This window comes from Oncorhynchus mykiss, chromosome 22, assembly GCF_057628025.1.
Source record: "Oncorhynchus mykiss isolate SJ-2025 chromosome 22, ASM5762802v1, whole genome shotgun sequence".
Classification (NCBI taxonomy): Eukaryota; Metazoa; Chordata; class Actinopteri; order Salmoniformes; family Salmonidae; genus Oncorhynchus; species Oncorhynchus mykiss.
Genome location: NC_143043.1, coordinates 34,206,924 through 34,228,561, shown reverse-complemented (window position 1 = coordinate 34,228,561; position 21,638 = coordinate 34,206,924). Strand labels below are relative to the sequence as shown.

The window sequence follows — 21,638 nt, the reverse complement described above, 5'->3', positions numbered from 1 at the left end:
AATGAGATGTTCAATGACTTTTGGTCATGTAGTGTATAACCACAACGGTTAACACTCACAGCGCTTATGTATAACCACCATCTCCATGGCTCAGCTCACTCAACTCAGATACACAACTCCGTCTCTTTCCATTGACAGGCCAGCGCGCAAAGGACGCGCGCGCCTAGAGCAGGCCACCACGTTAATCCGTTTCAATTTAGAACCCAATCAAATACATCAGTCAATGGACTACAGTAGGCCCATATGTTCAATTATAGTTAGGCCATGTCAGTGGACTTACATTACTGGGCTTGAGTTGGTTGATGATGGTGGTTTTCCCGCTGTTGTCCAGTCCCAAACACAACACGTTCACTTCTTTCTTCTTCAGACCCAGCCAACCCGACAGTTTATCAAACAGGCCCATTTGTCCTGCTTACAACATCTGAACCTAAGGTTTAAATGTGAATTCGGTATAAGCCATCTACCCCCTCAATATATAATCTAAAGTTTCTACAATTTATCGCTACAATTTAGTCTAAGGTTCTAAAATAGAATGTTGCCATGGATATGAGGACTATGTAACTAGACAGCAGGTTGGCAGTCCAGTCTGTGAATAAGCCTATTAGAGTGAATTAACGCTCTGAACCTACTGCTGACCCGACTCGCAGTATGGGGTGATTCTGAGATGGACATTAGATAATGTCAACTTCATGAGGAAAGGTTTATTACATAGGCTTACAGTAGCCTTTACATATTCCAGTCATTCTGAATATGTACAGGCTACTGGTGTTTTTTTATATACTTTTTTTAGTAGTAGCCTATACATTAAAAAAAACGAGATGATTTTTAATTATTTAACACACATCACGAGTCACGACAATAGGATAACTTGGCTTTTCTCCTGCTTTATCAGTAGTTGATCAATTAAGCACAAGCAGTAAACAAACTGTTGGATATCCACAACATCGCCCTAGCTCGAATAATGGTACTGAGTGGCGCAGTGGTCTAAGACACTGCATCTCAGTGCACCTGGTTCGATTCCAGGCTGCATCACATCCGGCCGTGATTGTGAGTCCCATTGGGCGGTGCACAATAGGCCCATCGTCGTCCGGGGCTGTTATTGCAAATAAAAGTTTGTTCTTGTTCTTAACTGATGCATGGTCCAACTGCCCCATCTGCTGGCTAGCATTAAAAAGTCCACCTGAAATACAGTGTATTCTACAAACCTCTCGGGACACTGATGGACAAAATACTTCCAGTGATGTTGAAGTAACAAAAAAAAGAAGGGGAAAATGATTGCCAGTCACGGTGAAAAAAGTTATGTTCTCTATACTTTCAATAGATTTTTCCAACGGTGGGTATAGTGTCAAGCAAAATAAAAAGTCATAAGTCATAAGTCTTTACTTACACTCCAATACAACTCCAGTAAATACAGCCATGTTCAACCAGATACCCTTATCATCTTTTTTTAAAAAAATTTTTATTTTACCTTTATTTAACTAGGCAAGTCAGTTAAGAACAAATTCTTATTTTCAATGACGGCCTGGGAACAGTGGGTTAACTGCCTGTTCAGGGGCAGAACGACAGATTTGTACCTTGTCAGCTCGGGGGTTTGAACTCGCAACCTTCCGGTTACTAGTCCAACGCTCTAACCACTAGGCTACCCTGCCTGATGGAACAGTACCTGTAAACAATGCCTCCTAGAAGAACATGCCATCCATAGAATGAAACAGTCAGTAATAAAAAGACATCTAACCACCAGTACTGTTCACCTTTATTTGCAAATAAATATCAGTTTTAAACTGCCTCTTACAGTGTGCAAGATCTACCACGTCTCTTTGAAAATGATAGAAAAATAAAATACTAGAATTATAAGTATACTTGTACTTTGTACAAAAGAGCATTCCCTTTGCTCAGCAGTAAGACATGCTAAACAGCCTGATCTGATTTCTCCTTCCAGGAGGAGCCAAGTGTATCCTCCCTCTGAGAGGTCTGTCTGTGAACACCTGCTGGACAGGTGTGAGCTCCAGCCCGGTAGAAGTTGCCTCAAAACACAGATCTAGGATCAGCATAGCCTACCTCCATCCTTACCTCAACCATTAGTGGGTAAAATTGACCTTCGTTCAGTTTCCAGGGGCAACTTCCTTCTACTCCGTACAGGCTCCTAAGGTACACTCCTGCTCCTGAACATACTGTATACTGTAGGTGTGTGTGTGACCGACTGGGTTTGAACCCAAGTCGTCTGTGCTCCACAAGACTGTGTTAGCCTGCTGAGTTAAAGCCTAAGCATTTGCTTCGGGGAGCTAATGAAAGACTTCAGGTTTCAGGCAGAGTTTGGGGTGGTTCACCTATGCTACCTGTGGATCTGGAAAGGTTTATGGGATATTACAATGCTGTTGAGGGCCATATAGAGACAAAGAGATGTTGTATATATATGTGACTTTGGTGCTGCTGTCTCTCTGTGCGTCTGTCACCGAGCAGAACATACCTCTATCTGTCTCGAGCATGGCATACATGTGAGTCTTGACAGCAAACACATATCATGACACCAACCACTGTATGCCAAACAGCCTTGGTTTCCATTCCTACTATATACATTGTTTTCCAACAGCTGTCATAAGTCTTTAGCATTGCACAATTGGCCTGTAGAGCTAGCATGTTAGCGTGTAACAGAGTCTGTTGAGGTTTGCTAACAATCTGCTCTCAATGTCTATAGGTCCATAAGAGAGTATCATTTATTTATTTCTCTTATCGTAGTTACTGAGACGACTGCATATATTGCTCATTTAGATAAAATGCTAAATAAATTAAGATAGTATCCAGATTTACTAGGGCGCTCACATACAAGACTGCACAGATATAAATATTATTTTAGGATTATAATGGATAAATTATTCTATACACTTAAAACATTCAGAAATCCTCCGCACTTCCAAAGCGGACTCTTCGTCTTCTTCAAGTATTAGCATACCCAGATACTCTGGAGAGGTTAAAAAACGTAACGAGAATACCTTATGATTACACTTACTTATCAAACTCCAAAATAATTCATATCATATTAATTAAGGACAATCCTTTTGATTGCTCGTCTGTTAGCAGCTACATCATGGTCACAAAAACATGTAGTAGATCAAATCTACAGCTCTACCGTATAATAAGTACTGATGCTGCGACAAGGCATACATTCCCCAGGGGCAGCCAGTACAGTGTGTCTCTCAGAGTCCTGTCCCTGTCTGTATTGGTCTGTCTCTGGCTGAAGCAGGTTCAGGTGTACAAAACAGTCTGGCTTTATGGAGTTTCTGCATCAAGGTCCAAGTGTGTGGTAGTCTGAGTATGAGAGGCCTCCGGGCTGAGATGGTCCGTCTGTACGCCTGTCTGAAGCACAGGCTGTGGCTGTCTGTCTGTCCGTCTCTCTCTCTCTCTGTCCGTCTGTTTTAAGGTCTCATACATGGAAGCCATTCTCGTGTAATAGCTGCAGTCGGAGGGTCTGAATGCTGCTGACGATCCTCCTTTGGTGGCCAATCAACACCACCCCGATCCTCCGCACGTCTCTAGGGGGAGAGGGAAGATACGCACGCACACACACACACACACACACACACACACACACGGTTAGGGGAAATTGTTGGGTTAACTTAAGGTATTGGAAGGATAAGGTGGGCAGGCAATGTTTAGTTAAAGTTAGAGTAACATTAGAGTAATGTTTAGTTAAAGTTAGAGTAACATTAGAGTAATGTTTAGTTAAAGTTAGAGTAACATTAGAGTAACATTTAGTTAAAGTTAGAGTAACATTAGAGTAATGTTTGAAGTAGGGAACAGTCCATCCACTCACTCAATACTCATCTGCGCCACAGAGTCCAGTGTGCTGAATCCCGCTGCCACAAAGCTACTCTTGTATTGGCTCATCTTGATGGAATCCAGCCAATCCCCGATGGAGATGAACATGTGGTAGTCCACCACCTCTCCTGGGGACTCTGCTAGACTGACAGATGGATCAAACAAAAGAGAATATAATAAGAACTAAAAACGTTTCACTTGCAGGTGAAATCAGAATGTCTGTTAAATGAAATGAATAATGTGATGTACCCCTGTATATCTTCCACCAGGGCCAGCAGGCTGCTGGGGTTCCTGATCAGCTTGTCCAGGAAGGAGACCACATCAGTGAACTTGGGCCTCTGGCTCCTCTCCTTCTGCCAGCAGTGCAGCATCAGCTGGTGTAGAACCACGGGGCAGCCCATAGGAGCAGGGAGACGGTAGCCCTCCTCTATGGACAGGATCACCTGGGGTGGATGAAGGGCGAGAGTCAGCACGCACACACTTCTCGCTCATGTCATTGAGGCATTTCAGGAAGTGTGTACTATGCAAGTATTACTACAGTATATCAGAGCTACTGTAAGCATGCCTCCAGGGTGTGTTAGGGGGGCTGTGTAAATATAACAGCTTGTTCATCTGTCCATAAGCCTTGATGTCCTCTCTGAGCCCTGACGGGTGGCAGGATTGGGCGGAGGGGTGAGGAGGCAGAGGCAGCAACAGTCAGGAATTGGCGGGGGCGTTTGTCGTGGAAAGCACTTCTAAGCAATTCCCCAGCATCACAATCCCCATGAGGCCAGGGTCTGTGTGTGTGCTGGTGTGCGCTGTGAATAGCTGAGGGGGATTACCAAAGAGCTTTCACACTCCACAGGGTGACGGGATGAATCCCCTCCATCCCTCTGACGATTGACCTGAGACCGTGAGGTCAGTCAGCCAGGGTCTGACTCCACAACTTTTAAACCCCTCCGTTGGCCAGTCTCTCTCTCTCTCCCTCTCTTCCCCCCCTCTCTCTCTCCCACCAGTGGAATCTCAAAGCTTTAGATATTATACAGTATGGACACTCATAAGAATGGCGTTTCACGATACCCAATCACGATACCCATTAAGACTCCCAGGTTAACTCCATAGAGAAGACATCATCCACAACTCACATCCTGATTGGACATCTCCCAGTAAGGCCGCTCCCCGTATGACATCACTTCCCACATGACGATACCGTAGCTCCAGGCATCGCTGGCTGATGAGAACTTCCTGTAGGAGATGGCCTCTGGAGCTGTCCACCTGATAGGGATCTTACCTCCCTGTTCTCTCACACACACACACACACACACACACACACACACACACACACACACACACACACACACACACACACACACACACACACACACACACACACACACACACACACACACACACACACGTCAGGTTCCATCTGGTTCGTGACAATGCATGCTTGAGGAAATATGTGTAATTGACAGACCATATGTTAAACAGTCTCAGTTTGAATGCACTTTTATGAAGTCTCTCAACGTGTACAAACACATTTTCACAGTTTGAGACTTTGTGTCAAAGAACAAAGAAACGCTCTGAGCTGCTTTAACAGCAGAACTAACATTCCTCCTGGCCTTTCTCCCTCTACTCTCTTTCTATCTCTTCAGATGAGAGCAAGAGTAAAATCACCAGTCTGCACAAATCCTCAGTCCATATTGTGGCTGTGACCCAACCTGCCTGCCTGCTCCCCACTCTCTTCCCCTACTCTCGCCCCCTGTCCCCTCACCCTACCAGACCAAAGTTCTGTCGAGCGGAAAATAGTTTACAGATGCCCCCAAAAGCAAAATATCCTTTCTGTTCTCTCTTCCCCATTTTCTTCCAGAATACACCCCTTCCCCTCAGAGTGACCCTGAGAATAGAGGTCACTAGGAGGGCATGCAGACTCAGAGAACTGTGTGTTTTTGGAAAAGACAGACTATACAAAAAAAAAAAAAAAGACAGAAATAAAACAAAATAACAGCAGTTGATCGAGTGGAAAGAAAGATGAGTGAAAGCTATTGAAAGCACAGATAAGGTCAGGGGAAGATCATAGTTACCGTGGTGGTGTAAGCTGCCTCTGGGTCGTCCTCCAGGACTCTGGACAGGCCGAAGTCAGACACCTTACACACCAGGTTGCTGTTCACCAGGATATTACGAGCGGCCAGGTCTCTGTGGACATAACCCATGTCAGACAGGTACCTCACGCCCGACGCGATGCCACGCAGCATGCCCACCAACTGGATCACTGTGAAGTGACCGTCGTGCTTCTAATGGAGAGAGGGACACAAAAGAGCGAGATTTTCATTATGTCTTTCCGTTCTTTTATAATTGAAAATCAATAAACAAATGGTATTTGCTTCTCACCCTCAGGAAAGAGTCCAGAGATCCATTTTCCATGTACTCCACCACAATCATCACAGGTCTGCCTGAAATCACAGCACACAGCACCACCAGGTCAGTCAGACCGGTTAGAGATGTGACTGGAATAAGAGCCTGCCCACACCCAGCTCTCCAGGTCTGAGCAGGAGAACCTTCGTCTACAGTAATGCTACTAACCAAGCAGCAGTCATCTCTTGCATACTGTCTGTGTATCATCATTGTGTCAATATTTGCTACAGAAAGTAACCAAGAGGAACAAATTAACACTGGCTCAGGTTTCCCTGTGTTTCATTAATCCCTGTTTGCTGAAGGACTCAGAGTGGAGTTACTCTCTGTATGATGGTTAATAGAAGATTAGACCGGGGGTTAGAATAGATACTTTATTCTAGATTTATGTGTTTAATGGACATTTGTCCCAACCCCTCCAGACCCTCAAACATTGAGAGGCTCAGGGTCAGCAATGGTACAGCACCATTGGAGCAGGTTGCGGTTTAACCTTGCTCAAAGGTTGGTGCGCTCTCTAGCATCTAGGCCACCTGCTGCCCACATTTGCATCTGCACACTGTTTCCCAGTCAGAGTCTATGAGCCTGGGGAGGGATTAGCATTAGCCTTTAGCATCAACATGCTGTTTCCTGTTAGAGTCCATGGGCCTGGGGAGGGATTAGCGTTAGCCTTTAGCATTAGCATGCTGTTTCACTGTGAGAGTCTATGGGCCTGGGGAGAGTGGACCATAATCCACCACTGGATTAATTAACATCCTGTTTGATTAACAGCCTGTTCTAATTATTGGCCACTGTTATTGCTCTTTAGTCACACCAGGGAGGAGAGGTAGACAGGCGGGAGGTCAAGGGAGTAGGAGATGAGGAGCCACGGTAAAGACAGAGAGAGAAGAGAGAGGAGGGGCCCGGGAGGGAGAGGGAGTCAGGACAGCAGAGAGGAGGAGGCCGGGGTGAGGACAAAGGGGTATTTATCGGCTGTCTCCCCCTGCCTCCCATGGGGCACCCAGCTCCTCTCTGTGATCTCCCAGTGGGTGAGTGTGCTGCTGAGTGCACTAATTACAGGATTACACACAACAGAGACAGAGACAGCTCTGGACAGCTTAATATATTATTATAATATGCATTAAAGACAGGTCTGGACAGCTTAATATATTATTATAATATGCATTAAAGACAGGTCTGGACAGCTTAATATATTATAATAATATGCATTAAAGACAGCTCTGGACAGCTTAATATATTATTATAATATGCATTAAAGACAGGTCTGGACAGCTTAATATATTATAATAATATGCATTAAAGACAGGTCTGGACAGCTTAATATATTATAATAATATGCATTAAAGACAGGTCTGGACAGCTTAATATATTATAATAATATGCATTAAAGACAGGTCTGGACAGCTTAATATATTATAATAATATGCATTAAAGACAGGTCTGGACAGCTTACTTTATTATTATAATATGCATTAAAGACAGGTCTGGACAGCTTAATATATTATAATAATATGCATTAAAGACAGGTCTGGACAGCTTAATACATTATAATAATATGCATTAAAGACAGGTCTGGACAGCTTAATATATTATAATAATATGCATTAAAGACAGGTCTGGACAGCTTAATATATTATAATAATATGCATTAAAGACAGGTCTGGACAGCTTAATATATTATAATAATATGCATTAAAGACAGGTCTGGACAGATTAATATATTATAATAATATGCATTAAAGACAGGTCTGGACAGCTTAATATATTATTATAATATGCATTAAAGACAGGTCTGGACAGCTTAATATATTATAATAATATGCATTAAAGACAGGTCTGGACAGCTTAATATATTATAATAATATGCATTAAAGACAGGTCTGGACAGCTTACTTTATTATTATAATATGCATTAAAGACAGGTCTGGACAGCTTAATATATTATAATAATATGCATTAAAGACAGGTCTGGACAGCTTAATATATTATAATAATATGCATTAAAGACAGGTCTGGACAGCTTAATATATTATTATAATATGCATTAAAGACAGGTCTGGACAGCTTAATATATTATAATAATATGCATTAAAGACAGGTCTGGACAGCTTAATATATTATAATAATATGCATTAAAGACAGGTCTGGACAGCTTAATATATTATAATAATATGCATTAAAGACAGGTCTGGACAGCTTAATATATTATAATAATATGCATTAAAGACAGGTCTGGACAGCTTAATATATTATTATAATATGCATTAAAGACAGGTCTGGACAGCTTAATATATTATAATAATATGCATTAAAGACAGGTCTGGACAGCTTAATATATTATAATAATATGCACTAAAGACAGGTCTGGACAGCTTAATATATTATAATAATATGCATTAAAGACAGGTCTGGACAGCTTAATACATTATAATAATATGCATTAAAGACAGGTCTGGACAGCTTAATATATTATAATAATATGCATTAAAGACAGGTCTGGACAGCTTAATACATTATAATAATATGCATTAAAGACAGGTCTGGACAGCTTAATATATTATAATAATATGCATTAAAGACAGGTCTGGACAGCTTAATATATTATAATAATATGCATTAAAGACAGGTCTGGACAGATTAATATATTATAATAATATGCATTAAAGACAGGTCTGGACAGCTTAATATATTATTATAATATGCATTAAAGACAGGTCTGGACAGCTTAATATATTATAATAATATGCATTAAAGACAGGTCTGGACAGCTTAATATATTATAATAATATGCATTAAAGACAGGTCTGGACAGCTTAATATATTATAATAATATGCATTAAAGACAGGTCTGGACAGCTTAATATATTATAATAATATGCATTAAAGACAGGTCTGGACAGCTTAATATATTATTATAATATGCATTAAAGACAGGTCTGGACAGATTAATATATTATAATAATATGCATTAAAGACAGGTCTGGACAGCTTAATATATTATAATAATATGCATTAAAGACAGGTCTGGACAGCTTACTTTATTATTATAATATGCATTAAAGACAGGTCTGGACAGCTTAATATATTATAATAATATGCATTAAAGACAGGTCTGGACAGCTTAATATATTATTATAATATGCATTAAAGACAGGTCTGGACAGCTTAATATATTATTATAATATGCATTAAAGACAGCTCTGGACAGCTTAATATATTATAATAATATGCATTAAAGACAGGTCTGGACAGCTTAATATTATAATAATATGCATTAAAGACAGCTCTGGACAGCTTAATATATTATTATAATATGCATTAAAGACAGGTCTGGACAGCTTAATATATTATTATAATATGCATTAAAGACAGCTCTGGACAGCTTAATATATTATAATAATATGCATTAAAGACAGGTCTGGACAGCTTAATATATTATTATAATATGCATTAAAGACAGGTCTGGACAGCTTAATATATTATAATAATATGCATTAAAGACAGGTCTGGACAGCTTAATATATTATTATAATATGCATTAAAGACAGGTCTGGACAGCTTAATATATTATAATAATATGCATTAAAGACAGGTCTGGACAGCTTAATATATTATAATAATATGCATTAAAGACAGGTCTGGACAGCTTAATATATTATTATAATATGCATTAAAGACAGGTCTGGACAGCTTAATATATTATAATAATATGCATTAAAGACAGGTCTGGACAGCTTAATATATTATAATAATATGCATTAAAGACAGGTCTGGACAGATTAATATTATAATAATATGCATTAAAGACAGGTCTGGACAGCTTAATATATTATTATAATATGCATTAAAGACAGGTCTGGATAGCTTAATATATTATTATAATATGCATTAAAGACAGGTCTGGACAGCTTAATATATTATAATAATATGCATTAAAGACAGGTCTGGACAGCTTAATATATTATTATAATATGCATTAAAGACAGGTCTGGACAGCTTAATATATTATAATAATATGCATTAAAGACAGGTCTGGACAGCTTAATATATTATAATAATATGCATTAAAGACAGGTCTGGACAGCTTACTATATTATTATAATATGCATTAAAGACAGGTCTGGACAGCTTAATATATTATAATAATATGCATTAAAGACAGGTCTGGACAGCTTAATATATTATTATAATATGCATTAAAGACAGGTCTGGACAGCTTAATATATTATAATAATATGCATTAAAGACAGGTCTGGACAGCTTAATATATTATAATAATATGCATTAAAGACAGGTCTGGACAGCTTAATATATTATAATAATATGCATTAAAGACAGGTCTGGACAGCTTAATATATTATAATAATATGCATTAAAGACAGGTCTGGACAGCTTAATATATTATTATAATATGCATTAAAGACAGGTCTGGACAGCTTAATATATTATAATAATATGCATTAAAGACAGGTCTGGACAGATTAATATTATAATAATATGCATTAAAGACAGGTCTTTCATTAGAAAACATACAGCCAAATCATACAGTGATCCAGAAAACTACACATTTAATCAACCAACATTTTTCACTGTTTCAGAGCCCATTGATTTATGTTATGTTTCTTGTCTGTTGTGTTGTCCATCCTTTGACACAGAATGAGTGCCATGGCTCCATGGTAATGAATGAAAGGGAACACTAAAGGAAACCCCACTGTTCAAACTCAGACATTTCACAGCTCCTGATTCACACAGACTACAGCTGATTGGTTCTGTCGATCGCACGTTTGGCTTCGCGAAAGTGACATTCTGTTTACTCCTCACAGTATCCTGTTAATTGGGGTAATTGGCTCAACAGTCTGGCAGTAAGGACAGGCCCACTGTGAGGCTATGATATCAGAATATACAATCCGAGATGCGAAAAGAAACAGGACGGGAGGTTGAAAAATGTGACCCTGCCACGGCTGAATTAGAAGCAGGCCTCAGTCAGGGGTCGTCGTCATGATTACTTGGGTTTCCTGTAAAATGTACTATTTCAATTGTATCACACTTTTTGGAGGACTGAGTTTCAGTTAAGTAATGGCTATTTGATGAATTCTTCAAGACATGGATCAGTTTCCGTGAAGTGAAATAACGTTGGCGCTGACAACCCTGGCCTGCTGCTCGGCTATAGTGAGAGAGGTAGGGGGCAGGTCAGGACACTCAGTATCTGGCTCACACATAAGGCCAGTGATTTCTTCAGCTAGCCAGGCCAGACCTGAATGGGGGCTCTGTGAGGCAGTCAGTAAGTCAGCCAGCCAGGCAGAGAGAGAGAGAGAGAGAGAGAGTGAAGCAGTGGTGAATGGGGGCTGAAGATATAGAGCAGCTGGCTGGGCTGGCAGCAGAGAGCAGTGATCAGAGGCTGTCTGTCCATGGTGCTGACCAGATTACACTTCTCTCTATATCAGCTCTGAGCTTCAGAGAGGACCAGGCCTGAGTTCTCCATGTAAACCTCTCTCTATCTCTACCTCTCTCTCTTCATCTCTCAATTCAATTCAAGGGGCTTTATTGCCATGGGAAACACATGTTAACATTGCCAAAGCAAGTGAAGTAGATAATATACAAAAGTGAAATAAACAATAAAAATGAACAGTAAACATTACACTCACAGAAGTTCCAAAATAATAAAGACTAATTGTTTTTTGGTAGGTTTCCAAACTACATTCCTTCCGTCTATAGCATTTCTTAATATTGTGCAGTTCCTTCGGCTTTGATGCCTCATGATTGAGTATTGCTCTGCTCAAGTAGACTGTGATTTTGCTGTGGTCTGATAGGGGTGTCAGTGGGCTGACTGTGAACGCTCTGAGAGACTCAGGGTTGAGGTCAGTGATAAAATAGTCTACAGTACTACTGCCAAGCTATAGGTGTACCTACCATAGGAGTCCCCTCGAAGCCTACCATTGACTATGTACATACCCAGCGTGTGACAGAGCTGCAGGAGTTGTGACCTGTTTCTGATGGTTATGTTGTCATATTTGTGCCTAGGATGGCATATGGGGTAGGGAACGCTGTCACCTCCAGGTAGGTGTTTGTCCCCCTGTGTGCTGAGGGTGTCAGGTTCTTGTCCTGTTCTGGCATTTAGGTCACCACAGACTAGTACGTGTCCCTGGGCCTGGAAATGATTGATTTCCCCCTCCAGGATGGAGAAGCTGTTTTCATTAAAGTATTAGGATTCTAGTGGGGGGATATAGGTAACACATAGGAGGACATTTTTCTCTGTTAAGATCATTTCCTTTTGCATTTCTAGATAAATGTAAAATGTTCCTGTTTTGATTAATTTAATGGAGTTTGTTAGGTCTGCTCTATACCAAATTAGCATACCCCTTGAGTCCCTTCCCTGTTTCACACCTGGTAGTTTGGTGGATGGGACTACCAGCTCTCTGTAACCTAGAGGGCAACCAGTGGGTCCGTCTCCTCTATACCAGGTTTCTTGTAGGATGACAATGTCTGTATTTCCGATTTCTTTGGTGAAGTCTGGGTTCCTGCTCTTTAGGCCAAAGACAGATGACCTCAGGTCTTGGATATTCCAGGATGAGATAGTGAAGGCTTTGTGTTCCATAAAGTGTCCAATGTTGTTGGTTGTGTGGTTAGGCCTCAGCCCAATAAGTGTGAGCAGATCCTGCTGATCATCTGGTACATGCCATTGGCTTGGGCTAGTGTAAGAGTGGGGGTTGGGCCTGTTTGCCCGCTCATGGCCTGGGCGTATGTGTGACTTCCATGTTGAGGCCCTCTTTGCGGGGGTGGGGTGCATGGGGTGGGCAGGAGGGGCATAGGTCCGTTCTGAGTGGGCCTAAATGGGGTGTGTGCATGGTTGACTTGGGGGGGTGTTGACTGGTTGGGGTGGGGGTGTGTATGTGGCTGGTGGTGTTGTGGTCTGGATGTAGGTCCTCCTGGCGTGTGTCCTCTATGTGTAGGTCTGGTGGGGGTGGGGGTCCCAGCAGGTCTGGGAGAGTCTCGCTGTTCTGGGCGGGGTGTCTATTGATCTGATCTGTCACTTCCTGTGTGAAGTGTGGGGGCTGCGTTTGAGAGCGATGTCCTTTAGAGTCCGGGCAAAGGTGGGCACTGCTACCTTGTAGAGGTGGACCTGGTCATAGAGGCTGTTCAAGTCCAGGGTGGAGTGGTGCGCCAGGAAAACATTTGGTTTTGAGGCACAGTCATGGGAAATACTTGCGTTTACCCGCTGTATTGTGGCAGGGTGGAAGTCTTTTCATGGTAGCAGGGTGGAGAAAACCACTTGTGCATCGGGGTAAGTAGAAGAAGCTTTTTCAATCATTCCGTTCAGTCCTGTGGCCACCCTTTCCTGCTGTGTTCTCAGGTCGTTTGTGCCTGTGTGTATTATTATGTGGCTAGGTGAACCTAGTTGGTCCTCAGACAGAAGGTCGAGGGCGCGCTGGGTGTTTAGACACCAGAGTTCAGACACACTGTGTTTGGGTAAAAGGTTTTTTTCTTGTATATATTTCCCATTTGAGTCCATAAGGAGAACAATCTGTGTCTTGTGTATGTCCTCAGTTGGTGTGGGGGGGTTGTCAGGAAGGCTATCAGGGTGGCTGACAGGGGGGGGGGGGGTGCTCAGAGGGGGTGAGATGCCCATGGGCTTGGGGTTCTTCATTTGTCTGTTCTGCTGTGATGTCTACGCTATGGTCAGGGTCTGCGGTGGACTGTTCTGCTGTGCTGTCGAGACTTTTGTCGGGAGCTGAGGTGGGCTGTTCTGCTGGCTTCTCTGCGGGGATGGCCACATCTCTAGTGGGTTGTTCTCTGTCACACGCCACCCCCCTAAACCTCTCCTCCAGCAGTCTGATCCTCTCCTCCAGCAGTCTGATCCTCTCCTCCAGCAGTCTGATCCTCTCCTCCAGCAGTCTGATCCTCTCCTCCAGCAGTCTGATCCTCTCCTCCAGCAGTCTGATCCTCTCCTCTAGTGCTCTGCTCTTCTCCTGCTCTTGCTTTTACTATTGTTGTAGTTGTCTCACCACAGTCCAGAGTGCAGATATGTCTCTCTCCACCTCCATCTCTCCGGGTCTGGTTAAGGGGGTGTTGTTGTGCTGGACTGTTGTCTGGGTCTGTGCTGACTGGAGTGTAAACCCCTGCTGTTTCAGCTCCACCTGTCTTACCTCCAGCTGGGGGAATGTATCCTTCAATGAGGGGGTAGTACTCTGTGCTGGGAGGTTGACTTTCTGCTTGGGGTTGCTCATCGGTTGGGTTATGTATTGAAGAGGTCTGGTCTGACCCGCTCGGGGTGGGGGTATCTTTCTCAAAGGAGAGCTTCTCCTGTTGGGCTAATTCTTTGATTAGGTGAAACAGAGGAGTAGTGTGCTAATATAGCACCGTGCCATGCCAGGGGACGGTTTGTGTGGAAGATGAGGTTGCTGATGTTCTCATTTTTATAATAGTCAGCAAAAAGTGTCTTGATTTTCCATAAGGAACTTCATTTTGTGATCTTTTCTTGCCTTATCATTCTTTACATACACAGGGTACTGTATTTTAATTACCTCTGAACAGCGGGAGGCAGCTTCTAAGGCCTCTCCATTTGGTTGGAGTAGACTGTGCGACTCTCCTGCCATTGTTGGGCTAAAGGGCTTTGACACCTCTCACTTGACACGTCAGTGCTAATTGTTGTATCAAGCTTGGCAGCCTTGATTTAGCATTCAGTCCTTATGAAGTAATGTAATGTATTTTTCTTCTTGGCTTTTGGAAATAAAATATAGCTTCAGACTCAACATTACTCACTCAGTTCCAGGTTGGATGGTGTTTTCAGGTTTCTGTTGTTTTCCAGAGCATTTGCTGTATCGCGTTGGAATAATAATCTTTGGTAGTTGTAAACCTTCCAGGTGATTCTGTAATTCCGTCCAAAATCAGGTTGTAGGTTTTGAGTTTTGATTTGGAGTGAAGGTTATGTTGTAGAGGGTAGCATCCTGTATATGTTCCTGACAAAAAAAATCCAAGTTTATCTAACTCTAAATCTATCTTTTTTAAGAACATTCTGAAAAATGCAGGAGCTCATCTGATCATGACCTCTCTCTCTCTCTCTCTCTACGTCTTCTGTCTAGCTTCTCTTTTTCTCTCCTCTCTACTACCTCTGTCTTCCTCTCTCTTCGTATCTCCTCTCTACCTCTCTCTTCGTATCTCCTCTCTACCTCTCTCTTCGTATCTCCTCTCTACCTCTCTCTTCCTATCTCCTCTCTACCTCTCTCTTCCTATCTCCTCTCTACCTCTCTCTTCCTATCTCCTCTCTACCTCTCTCTTCCTATCTCCTCTCTACCTCTCTCTTCCTATCTCCTCTCTACCTATCTCCTCTCTACCTATCTCCTCTCTACCTATCTCCTCTCTACCTATCTCCTCTCTACCTATCTCCTCTCTACCTATCTCCTCTCTACCTCTCAATTCAATTCAATTCAATTCAAGGGCTTTATTGGCATGGGAAACATGTGTTAACATTGCCAAAGCAAGTGAGGTAGACAACATACAAAGTGAATATATAAAGTGAAAAACAACAAAAATTCTCTCTTCCTATCTCCTCTCTACCTCTCTCTTCCTATCTCCTCTCTACCTCTCTCTTCCTATCTCCTCTCTACCTCTCTCCTCCTATCTCCTCTCTACCTCTCTCTTCCTATCTCCTCTCTACCTCTCTCTTCCTATATCCTCTCTACCTCTCTCTTCCTATATCCTCTCTACCTCTCTCTTCCTATATCCTCTCTACCTCTCTCTTCCTATCTCCTCTCTACCTCTCTCTTCCTCTCTCCTCTCTCTTCCTATCTCCTCTCTACCTCTCTCTTCCTATCTCCTCTATACCTCTCTCTTCCTATCTCCTCTCTACCTCTTTTTCTTCCTCTCTCCATCTCTCTGTATCTGCAGAAGCCAATCCAGAGGAACTACTGAGAGTATAAAGTAGTGGTGAATGAGGAGCATTACCTGGTGTTTCTGTTCAGGTAAGATAGTCACACCCTGATACCTCTCCTTTAATTAGACTCTGGAGTGGAGGAGGGGAAACAACATATGGAGACAGACTGAAGGAGACAGAGAGAGAAGTAGAGAGAAAGGGAGAGAGAGAGGGAGAGAGAAGAGTGTCTGACAGTGAAGAGAGAGATCAGAGGGAAAGAACGATGGAGAAAGTGACAGTGTGGCGTACACAGGTGTCTCTACAGAACAGTGGACTAGACGAGCGTGGAATGGCTGCTACACATTGTGCTGTAGCGTGTGCTTGTGTGTGTGTGGCATATGCAGCTATGTGGAATGGCTGGTTGTAATGACTCATTAACGGTGTTAGAGGCAGCTGTCCCACATAAACACACACTTTCTGTGTGTGCAATTCCCATGATCCTCCTTACTTCTGGTGACCACGCCCTCCAGCCTAATGATGTTGGGGTCATCGAACTGTCCCATGATGCTGGCCTCTCGGAGGAAGTCCCGCCTCTGGCGCTCCACGTAGCCGCCTTTCAGCGTCTTTATCGCCACAGCGATTTCCCTCTTCCCTAGTGTCCGCAGACGACCGCTACACACCTCCCCGAACTCACCTGGAATACACACACACACACACACACACACACACACACACACACACACACACAAACACCATATCAAACCACTGGAGGGCAGTGTTGCAGTACAGAGACAACTCCACAACACGTTTAACTCTGAATTATTCAACTCTCTAAAATGTCTCTTTGCTCCTTCTGAACTATCAGCCTACAATCAATCCATAGTCTCTCCTCTGCTTCTAAAGCTCTAACAACGTTCATATCCCCCACTGTGTGTGTGTGTGTGTGTGTGTGTGTGTGTGTGTGTGTGTGTGTGTGTGTGTGTGTGTGTGTGTGTGTGTTAGATTGTTATACTGAGCAGAGAGAATGTAGTCTTAAATCAAGTGCTGGGAGGGGAAGCACAGGCCCCCCACTGTATAGAAGATATAATTAACTTCCTTTCTTTAAAATGAAAACAGATTGCTTCATATGGCTCATTATGGCATATTACACCCAGATGCCAGATCTTCTCACATCCACTACGGTATATATATAGAGCATACTGTGCAAATCTAAAGGAGCTTCTGTAATGAGTACTGAATATATATATATTGTTGCCATAATTTACCTTGTTCTTTCCATGCCAATGAAGCTTGACGAATGGAATGGATAATTGAGGATAGAGTGCCCACCTGCTCCGATGACTCTTTCTATGCGGATCCGGGTTGGGTCAATCTCTTTGGCAAACTCATGGACAGCCTGAGTAGGATCCTCATAGGTGTCCGGATCTACATAGGTCTTTACCCCTGGGTACGGGAGGGCTGAGAAGAAGAGAGGAGAGACTGGGTTCTGCCTTTGGTAACTTTGCTACCTGCTGTTTTATGCCTTGTCTTTGTTAATAACCTCTAGTCTCCATCTCCAAACAGAACAATCAATGGTCATGCAAAACAGAGCTCCAGCATTAGCCTGAAGACACAATCAACCTCAAACATCCACTCCTGGATGAAACACAACTCTGAAGGTCGGAGCGATAAGTCAAGATATCAGTGGAGAGAGAGGAGGAATAAACAGGAAAGAACAGAGAGAAAGAGGAGGAGAGAGGAGAGAAGGAGGATGAGAAAAGAGAGTGTCCTCTCTGTCCTCCACTGATGACAAGTATAGCTCTGAAACACAGAGACAGTCTGTATGGAGTCAAGCCTATCTGTTGACAGAAAGAGAGAGGGGACAGACACACAGGGCAGTAAGAGGCCCTGTCAGCTGGACTCTCTCTCTCAGAACTCATCTTGCTGTCTGTCTGTTCCTCTATCTGCCCCCTTCCTATATCCTATCTCCTATTGAGTCATTTCCCTCTGTTCCTTTCTCCCCCTCATCTCAGAGATAAAACACAGTTGATGTGGGGAAAAAGACAGACAGAGAGAAACACAGAGAGAGGTAGAGGAGAGGCAGAGAAATAACTAGATTCAGCCAAAAGGTAAGACACAGATGACTTGAAATGGATTCTGAAGAGGAAGCGAGCAGGAGAGGATGGAGGGGGAGAGAGATGGAGAGAGCGAAGGAGGGAGGGAGCGAGCAGGAGAGGATGGAGGGGGAGAGAGATGGAGAGAGCGAAGGAGGGAGGGAGCGAGCAGGAGAGGATGGAGGGGGAGAGAGATGGAGAGAGCGAAGGAGGGAGGGAGGTGGGGGTGTTTCAGAACGTTTTGTTCTGTGGATTTGTTTAAAGTTAGCAATGTATCACTCCTACTGACATCCCTCCCCTCCCTCTCCCCCTCTGTCTGTGTTGTAAAACTGAGAGAGGGTGTTACCAATCTCTCAAAGTCTGCTACGGCCAGGGGTTAGGGACACACTTCATCCACATTTACATCTAAACTAATGGAGGCTTGCGAATGGCAGACATGGTTAGAATTGATTGTATGCAAATTGTCCACACAGTGTTTCTTTCCAGGATAGTTCTCTTTAGCATGAAATGGACAGAGAAGCTCAATATGGTACAGTGTTACTGTGGGAATTTTATTTTTAAGCTTTAAGTCTCGCCACAGTTTAGCCATTTATCTTTCAACAAAACACTCACAGGAGGCTGAAATAATCAAATGAAATGCGTCTGCTCACCTGAATTGGCCAAATTGGGTGTGAAGTGATGTGAGTCAGAAAGAAAGAGGCAGAGAGAAAGACGAGTAGAGAAGGAGAGTAGAAACAGAAGTCCTACCATGTCCGTTCTGATAGTTGGTCCTCCTCTTGTCGTCTGAGCTCATCTTGGATTTGATGTACCACTGACACCTGGGAGACACAATGACACGTTGTCCTTTACAACAAGGAACACCAGATGCTACAACTGAAGGAGTTCACCTTGCCCAGATGAACTTCTAAACCAAACGGAGTGTTGTATCTAGTGCTGTTGTTGGAGAACATTTTCTCTGAGAAACTTGGATCAACACATTTCTATTTGCACTTTCACCAGAGCAGTCATGTGTAACATGGAATGTGTTTGGGTGTGTGTGACTTTTAAATGTGTTTGCGTGTGTGTGTGTGTGTGAGAGACTTGGAATGTGTTTGGGTGTTTATGTGTGTTTGTGTACACTTGGAATTTGTTTGTGTGTGACTTGGAATGTGTTTCTGCGTGTGTATGACTTGGAATGTGTTTGTGTGACTTTGGATGTGTTTGGGTGTGTGTTTGATTGATCACTGCTCCTCATACACTCACTCTCACCACACACTTAGACACTGCTCTCTAGAAGAGCCCATCCTCTCTCTCACACACACACACACACACACACACACACACACACACACACACACACACACACACACACACACACACAGTGGAGAGGATCACAGGTTCACACTCCAGCCAGTCAACTTCATTAGCTTTATCATGCTGGAGGAACAGGAAGTAATTAACATCTAGTCTACAGATCTACAGGAGCGAGAGGGGGAGAGACAGGGAGAGAGAGAGGTACGGTTGATCTATAGTGGTGATTAGATAATTAAGTAGACTATTAACAGACACAGAGGGTGTAGCTGTGGCTGCCATGCCCCTAGGCAGGCTGGGAGAGGAGGATGGGGGAGAGAGAGAACGTGATAGAGACAGAAGAGGTGAGTTAGTGCTGGCACCAGTCTGATAACTACATAAAAGAGCGAGAGAAACAGAGAGTAAGAGAGTAAGAGTGGGTTTACAGCCCCCTCCATGAGCCATTTCACATGAAATAATCATATCAACACAAATACACACAGACACACACACACAGAGACACACACATACAGACACACACAGACACACATATAGACACACACATATACAGACAGACACAGACACATAGACAGACACACAGAGGTATGTGTGTGGTATATTTAGTCCAACAGGATGGCTTAGTTCAGAGGCGAGCTAATAATAGGAGAGGAGAAGAGAGAATCAGGGGCTAGGTTAGACAGTTTTGAGGAAAAGAGAGGAGGGACAGAAAGGAGGACAGAGAGGGGGACAGTGATTGCAGTCTTTAGAAATAGACAGGGGTCTTGCCTGAAAAGTTAAAGTTCTCCATTGTCCACAACTTTGACATTAAGAAGGTTTAAATGATGCTGATTGGATTTAGACAGAGGGCAAAGCAATCAGAGCACTCATTACTGAGAGAGGAGGGGTCAGTGTGTGTGTGTGTGTGTGTGTGTGTGTGTGTGTGTGTGTGTGTGTGTGTGTGTGTGTGTGTGTGTGTGTGTTTGTGTGTGTGTGTTTGTGAGTGACCATGGTTTCTCCATAGAGGCAAGCCCAACCAGATCCAGATTGCCAGATCAGAGGGACTATCAAAGTGCTGGATATCTGTGGGTTGCCAGGTTGGGATCCTGCTGTGAGGTCTGAGGCCTGGACATTGACAGAGAAGAAATCACAGCAGAGATAGAGGAGGAGAGGAGAGGGGGAGAAGAGGAGGGGAGAAGAGAGGAGAGAAGAGGAGGAAAAAAGAGAAGAGGAGGAAGAAGAGTGGAGACGAGATGAGTAAGAGACAAGATTTGTATTTATTTTATTTTCACCTTTATTTAACCAGGTAGGCCAGTTGAGAACAAGTTCTCATTTACAACTGTGACCTGGTCAAGATAAAGCAAAGCAGTGTGACACAAACAACAACACAGAGTTACACATGGGATAAACAAATGTACAGTCAATAACACAATAGAAAAATCTGTATACTGTGTGTGCAAATTAAGTAAGGAGGTAAGGCAATAAATAGGCCATAGTAGCGAAGTAATTACAATTTAGCAATTAACACTGGAGTGATAGATGTGCAGATGAGGATGTGCAAGTAGAGATACTGGGGTGCAAAAGAGCAGAAAAACAAAAACAAATACGGGATGAGGTAAGTAGTTGTTTGGATGGATGGGCTATTTACAGATGGGCTGTGTACAGCTGCAGAGATCTGTAAGCTGCTCTGACAGCTGATGCTTAAAGTTAGTGAGGGAGATATAAGTCTCCAACTTCAGTGATTTTTTGCAATTCGTTCCAGTCATTGGCAGCAGAGAACTGGAAGGAAAGGCGGCCAAAGTAGGTGTTGGCTTTGGGGATGACCAGTGAAATATACCTGATGGAGCGCGTGCTATGGGTGGGTGCTGCTATGGTGACCAGTGAGCTGAGATAAGGCAGAGCTTTACCTAGCAAATAAAAAATCAAAATAACTTCACAGATCTTCATTGTAAAGGGTTAAACACTGTTTCCCATGCTTGTTCAATGAACCATAAACAATTAATGAACATGCACCTGTGGAACGGTCGATAAGACACTAACAGCTTAAGACAGTAGGAAATTAAGGTCACAGTTATGAAAACTTAGGACACTAAATAGGTATTTCTACTGACTCTGAAAAACACCAAAAGAAAGATGCCCAGGGTCCCTGGAGGTGGAGGGTCCGTCATGGTCTGCGGCGGTGGTCTGTGACATCCTCCTCCATCATGTGGTACCCTTCCTGCAGG

The 21,638-nt window shown here is 43.0% G+C and overlaps 1 protein-coding gene across 2 annotated transcripts in view; it reads right to left on the bottom strand.

Annotated features, from left to right (window-relative positions):
* Positions 1–1,741: 1,741 nt before the first annotated feature.
* The window catches only part of epha6 (eph receptor A6), a 220,750-nt gene continuing 200,853 nt past the window's right edge, over positions 1,742–21,638 (bottom strand). Inside the window, exons 10-18 of one of the 2 annotated variants that reach the window (XR_016490605.1) lie at positions 18,895–20,538; positions 17,384–17,512; positions 16,563–16,748; positions 6,187–6,248; positions 5,880–6,089; positions 4,941–5,090; positions 4,066–4,259; positions 3,812–3,961; positions 1,742–3,530 (exon numbers count right to left, since the gene is read on the bottom strand). Coding sequence is in view for 1 of the 2 variants with exons in the window: in XM_036959046.2 (XP_036814941.1) it covers positions 3,422–3,530; positions 3,812–3,961; positions 4,066–4,259; positions 4,941–5,090; positions 5,880–6,089; positions 6,187–6,248; positions 16,563–16,748; positions 17,384–17,512; positions 18,895–18,965 (1,261 nt within the window). In the remaining variant the exon portion in view is untranslated. The remainder of the gene's footprint in view (positions 3,531–3,811; positions 3,962–4,065; positions 4,260–4,940; positions 5,091–5,879; positions 6,090–6,186; positions 6,249–16,562; positions 16,749–17,383; positions 17,513–18,894; positions 20,539–21,638) is intronic. The other variant, XM_036959046.2, reaches the window with a different exon arrangement.